Here is a 6,000-nt window from a genome sequence, read left to right as displayed (position 1 = left end):
ACTTGATCAACTAAAATGACCAGCTGGGTTTAATGGGAGGAAAACAGAAACCCCTGTGAAATTGGAACAGCTTCAAAGGTGATAGAATGTAATTATTTTTCTGCAAAGTTTCTTCTCCAAAGGTGACTGGCCATTGTGCCGTGGGCACCTGGGCTGCCATGTTATGAGAGTAGATATGGCATTCGGAGCTACTGACCGTATCCAAAGGTGTAAGTCAAGAGTCAGCTTTCTGCTAAGGGAATGGGGGAAAGCAGGATTTCTTCTCCCTTCTTATTTTAGTCATTTCATTTACAGTTGGAGAGGTGCTTTAGGGACCTGCCTAATTGATTCCCAAGAGGCAAATTCTAATTTAGATTGCTACAAAAGTGTTTTCTCTTTATAGCCATAAAACATTTTCTAGAATTTGTTATAATTATCCTTAGGGTAATGTAATTTTAGGTCTGAAAGGACCTTGATAGCACCTGCCCAATCCCTCTCTTTTACAGATGAAGAAGCTGAGGTCCAGAGATGTGAACGGACTGAACCAAGGTCATAGGGCTAGAACAAGGGAGAAGCTGGCTACCATCCCACAATCAGAAGGTGTAACCAATACAGATGCCCAGTCTGGGATTTCCCACTTAGGAGTAGCTGGAGACTCGCTCCATGAAAATCCCCATTTAAGAAAACGTATGTTCTAGGGGCATCTGGGTGGGTCAGTTGATTGGGCGTCTGCCTTCGGCTCGGGTCATGATTCCAGGGTCCTGGGATTGAGTCCTGCATTGGGCTCCCTGGCTCTGCGGGGAGCCTGCTTCTCCCTCTGCCTCTCTCTCTCTCTGTCTCTCATGAATAAATAAATGAAATCTTTAAAAAAAAAAAAAAAGAAAGAAAGAAAAGAAAACATAGGTTCTATCATGTGGGAGAGTTGCTAGCAAGCCAAACTGGCAGACGGGGAACACTGGGAGGGACGGGGAGCCAAGGAATGAGTAGCCCACAAAGCAGATGACCGTTCCCCAGAGCGGACAGTAAGCTCTGATGATGAGCCTGTGTGTGCTGAGGGACAGTGGTGCACCCCCCCGGGTGACTGCACATATTTGGGAGCCAGACTGGGCCTGGGCTTGATTCTTGACTCTGCTGGTTGTGAGCTCTGTGATCTCTGACAAGTTGCTTCAGCTCTCTGTGCCTCAGTCCCTTGTCTGTATAAAAGGACGATAATATCAGTACTGACTGATTACAGGGATTAAATAAATATTAAATACACTGATCTATGTAAAGAGCTTAGCATGTATTAAAGTGCTACATTAGCGTTGGCTGTTTTTCCCCCATTCACTACGCCAGAAAATCTTAAAAGTTTCAGGATATATACGTAAGTTGTGTTCATTAATAGTGTTACTGAGGTGCTTTATGATATAAATATGCAGACTCTACTAGACAGACTCAGAAAGTCATTGATAAAACCTCTTTCTGTGTTTAATGGATTATTTTTCATTTGGTGTTGTTACAATTTAAAGTGGTTTTTTTTTTTCCAAAAAAATAAACTACAGAGATTTTTTTATTTAAAAAATGCAATCGCCATAGTATCATGTAACAACGACAGGAGTTTCATTAGCAAAACAATTAATAAGAGAGCATATCTGTTGCAAAAATTAAAGACAGATTTTCATGGCAGGAAATCAGTGCCAAGTCAGTGACTCCTGAAGTCATCAGAGTATGGCCAGCAGCGCAGGGATGCTACGTTTTCTCTCGCTAAAGGCACATTTCTTGGGCAGTTTAACGTTTTTTTTCCCCCTTAGAATTTATTGCTGTCAAAGCTATCATAATATTTTACTCAGAATTCTTAAGAGAAAATCTTCACAAAATTAACAATACAGATCTTCAAGTAATTAGGACCATTCAGAGGCACCTGAAAAGAATACCATGTATGGATTAGTTGTTTTTTTCTTTTATTCTTTGAATTAAATTCAGTGAAAGTTTTAAGGGGGAAAAAAAAGTCAGTTATCTATTCATTCCCTCATGTTTTAATTAAATAATTTTAGCAATTACGTAGAAAAACACATTTTATATGTTGCTGTAAAGCACTTTTCTGGAACTGGTCGCTGATTTAAGACATCGGAAGATCATGATAGGCCGCATATCTTCCAGTAACGTGATGGTAAATCTGTGAGGAAAACCAGAGTTTAGTTAATTAATAATTACCATGTATCATATATATCAATTAATAATTATACTATTAAATAATTAATAATTATAATTAATGCTTCCTTATAAAGCCCCATATTATTATGCACTTCCGCAGACTCTCCATTCAACCCACTTCAGGTGGAGGTTTGCTTGGACGAAAGCAGAAGTTTGGGTGTGATGAGGTAAATCAGATAAGTTTTTTTCTCTAGCTCTCATAGCCCAATAGGGGATTTTTCGTTTCTTTCTCAAAAACACACTTGTCAACTTGTCCCAAGGACAATGGATTATTACACACCTGCCTCTCGATGTCCGAAAGCAGAGTACTGGCACCTATTCGAAACAGTTCTGGTGTCAGCCATTCATCTCCCAGCTCTTCCTTCACGAGAGAGAGCCAAGCAAGGGAATCCTTGGCATTGCGGATGCCTCCTGCTGGTTTAAAGCCTACCTATAAGGAAAGGTGGGAAAGAGAGCAAGGTCTAATGTTATCGGAGTGCTTTAAAAACCGGTCCTGCATGGGAGCACCTGGGTAGCTCAGTTGGTTGAGCTTCTGACGCTTGGTTTCAGCTCAGGTCATGATCTCAGAGCTCTGGGATCCATACCCTCGTCAGGCTCCACACTCAGCACAGAGTCTGCTGGAGAGTCTCTCCCTCTGCTCCTCCCCTTGCTCATGCACACTCTCCCTCTCTCTCAAAACTAAACAAAATCTTTAACAACAACAAAAAATGGTACTGTGTTAGTAAAGGGTCTCGATTCTCTTTCTCTCTTTTTTTAAAGTCTATTTCACTTCACCCAGCAAAAGAGCTTAGATCACTGACTCGTGCCCATTCACACTACAAAATGACTTTTCCAAGATTAATGGGAAGAATGTCACTGTTTCTGAGGAGACACTAATGAGCGTTAATAACCCTCATTAACATTGCACTTATTGAAAAGTCATAAACCTCAACCATCTAGACTATAGCTGTGAACCGGGGATAAACAAGAGAGGTGTCAATAACTAAGAAAAACAGACCACAAAAGCCCATCCATCCTACATTTCTATAAGTAAGCCTGTCTAGTCGCCTCTCAGCCCTTCATCCTGAGGTGCAAAAGACACATACATGTATTCAAAGTAAGAGAAGAGAATCAGGGAGGCCACACTAACCAAACTGGCAGCAATAAGAAAGGAGTGTTGACAGTTATTTTCATCAACTTAAGTGTAGGGACTTTTTCATAAGTTGTAAGTGGAAAGAGTTCTATGAAGCAGCCAGACCGGTTAAATAAGCACAGTAGAAAAAGACAGTGTAGGAGCTCTTCACAGTTCAGTAGTCTTTGAAGGTGAGCATAAAACAGCACGACTCAGCCCATATCTGATGTTTACAAATGATGTCCCTGAGTCCATTAGAAATGGATAAATGTGTTCTATAAACAGTAAAACCTGTTTATCTGGATTTACTTGTCTCAAGAACTTGAATCCAGTAGAGGAGAGACTCTAGAGACGAGCAGTCGAGAAAACACTGCATAGCCCAAGTCCTAAAGCTCAGGCATTCGAACACTAAGAGCCGTTAATTCGATGGGTAGCCCCAACACGGGGTTTATGGCTAAAAGAATGCTAGAGAAGGGAGACAATAAATGAATGGTCCCATAATTAATCCAAGCTGGAAACCTCAGGGTTAACCTGGACTCCACGATTTTCCCCACCACACCACACCCAATCAACAGTCCAGTCCTACCGCTCTTCCCTCCCTAACTTCTGTACCTCCCCCCACCCCCACACACACTTCTGCCGCTTTCATTTAGACCCTCACTAGTTCTCACTAATACCGGTCGGTCTCCTGACCGGCTTCCCCGCCTCAGTCACTCATTACCACATGGCTAAGCAGCAGCTGTGCACTGATCCTAACCCTATCTGCCTATTACCCAGGAGCCCAAGTGGCTCTGAAAGACTGAGGGGGCACGGGGTGAGTGGGGGAGATAAATAGGATGAGATTATTTATTGAGAAGAGGCCCCCAAAATCAATTAGCTGATATTAGCATACATGTTAATCATAAGCGCTTTTCTGTCAATTAGACTGTGCTGCATATAGATTTTTCTATACAGTTCAGTTGTGTCAGCAAGTCTGTTTGGCAACGTTTCTAAAAAGAGGTTCTAGCATAAGTTTATCCTTTTTTTTTTTTAAGGGAGAGAATATGGAAAACATAAATCTGCAATGAAATCAGTTATGAAATATTAAACCTCTGCCGCTCAGAGTGACACTAAGCATGGTCTGAAAGACGGCCCATCACATTTTAAAACACCCCTTAAATCAATGATGTAGAAAGTTTACAGTCTAAGGGCTGCCCAGGCAACCTGTCAACAACCTGGAAGGATGCACCTGATTTGCAGACATATACACAGGTCCTCACTGTATGAAATCACATGTGATTAAAATGAATATGATTTGACTTGCATCTGTCTGTTTCGTAATAAAATTGGGATGAACTTTATTATCTGAGGAAAGGGTCATTACAATTAAAAAGAAGTACTGAAAGACAGCAAAAAAGTCCCTTCTTACTGCACTCTGGCCTAGAATATTGAGCACTTAAAACTTTTATTGAAATTCTTTGCTTGTTGTCTACGAGCTCTCCTGGGAAGGGACCTGTTCATTTTGTATCCCTGTTAACATAGGTTAACATGGCACACAGTTAACTACTCAATAAATGTTTGTTGAGAACACAGCAGGATTGGGTCTCCAATGGTGAGTTTTAATCCTGACTACAGAGCTTATGAAACATATAGATGCCTGAGGATTACCTCTCATCCGGAAGTGCTAGGGATGAGGGCCCAGGCATCTAGAAGCGTAAAAAGCTGCACATTTATTTTATTGTACTTTGGTGGAAAATAAGAACCACTGGTCTAAAAATGGTGGTGGTCTCAGCTGATGGGACCAAAGATAGAGTTCTCTTTTTGACGGCTAAACATTTTTTTATTTGGATCAGTGCAGAAAGGCTACCAACAAAGAGGTTACTCAAATGGAGTCAACTGTCATATGTAAGGTCACAGTAGCTATCTTTCCTATTTGTACTTTTTTTAAGAGAGGAAGTTATTCTGAAGGAGAAAATTCTGGAAGGAGTTCATTTCCTCTCAAACCCAGTACATTCTAAAAATGGTCTCCAGTTCCTAAAATGAACCGAAGATACAGTCACATATAAAGTCATCGTATCTAGTTGGCGAAGGATTAAAGGTCTTTTCTGGGTTTCCATTTGGCAGAAATCCAGAGATTGGTTTTAAAAGATGCCTTCTGAGGAAGGGACAGTCTCATTAAACAAACAAACAAACAAAAAAAACCCGAACAAACTACCTTTCTCTCCTGATGTAAAAAAAAAAAAAATCCTTTGAGATAATTTGCAGCTAAACAAGCAACTTGAAGTGAAAAGGAAAATCCAAACTCATTTTAAAAAACCTCATACACATTTTTCTTTTTAACTTCATATGTTTCAAAAAATATGTATTATTTTTCAAAAAGCTGACAAAAGCTAGCACATACCCTCCTCAGCTTAACAGTCTTCCAAAGAGCACATCCAACTGCCATAAAACGCAAAAATGGATATTTAATTCAAGAGCTATATAACGTCTAGCTACCTTTTCCCTGCTGTTTCACAGCATTTCATTATTTTGTTTAATAAGTTCATCTCCTCGAGAATTTTCTCTTCACCTCATATTATTAAAAGTAATAAGTTTTTCTGGACCGGGGGTTTCCCAACAGAAAAACCAATTTATGTGTGTCCTTCAATAATGACAGGAAAAGATTATTTCCCATTATATTGCATACTTTTCATATCACCACCACAGCTTATCATTCAATAAATGTTACTCTGCAATTC

General features: G+C 40.2%; 1 protein-coding gene across 1 annotated transcript in view; it reads right to left on the bottom strand.

The window, feature by feature from the left end:
• Positions 1-1,203: 1,203 nt before the first annotated feature.
• DERA (deoxyribose-phosphate aldolase) overlaps positions 1,204-6,000 on the bottom strand; it is a 119,562-nt gene continuing 114,765 nt past the window's right edge. Inside the window, exons 8-9 of the mRNA XM_032391742.1 lie at positions 2,453-2,602; positions 1,204-2,134 (exon numbers count right to left, since the gene is read on the bottom strand). Of these exons, the coding sequence (XP_032247633.1) occupies positions 2,078-2,134; positions 2,453-2,602 (207 nt within the window). The 3' untranslated portion in view covers positions 1,204-2,077. The remainder of the gene's footprint in view (positions 2,135-2,452; positions 2,603-6,000) is intronic.

This window comes from Phoca vitulina, unplaced genomic scaffold (assembly GCF_004348235.1).
Source record: "Phoca vitulina isolate PV1807 unplaced genomic scaffold, GSC_HSeal_1.0 scaffold64, whole genome shotgun sequence".
Classification (NCBI taxonomy): Eukaryota; Metazoa; Chordata; class Mammalia; order Carnivora; family Phocidae; genus Phoca; species Phoca vitulina.
The sequence above is the reverse complement of the archived record's forward strand: the minus strand, read 5'-3'. Positions and strand labels throughout refer to the sequence as shown.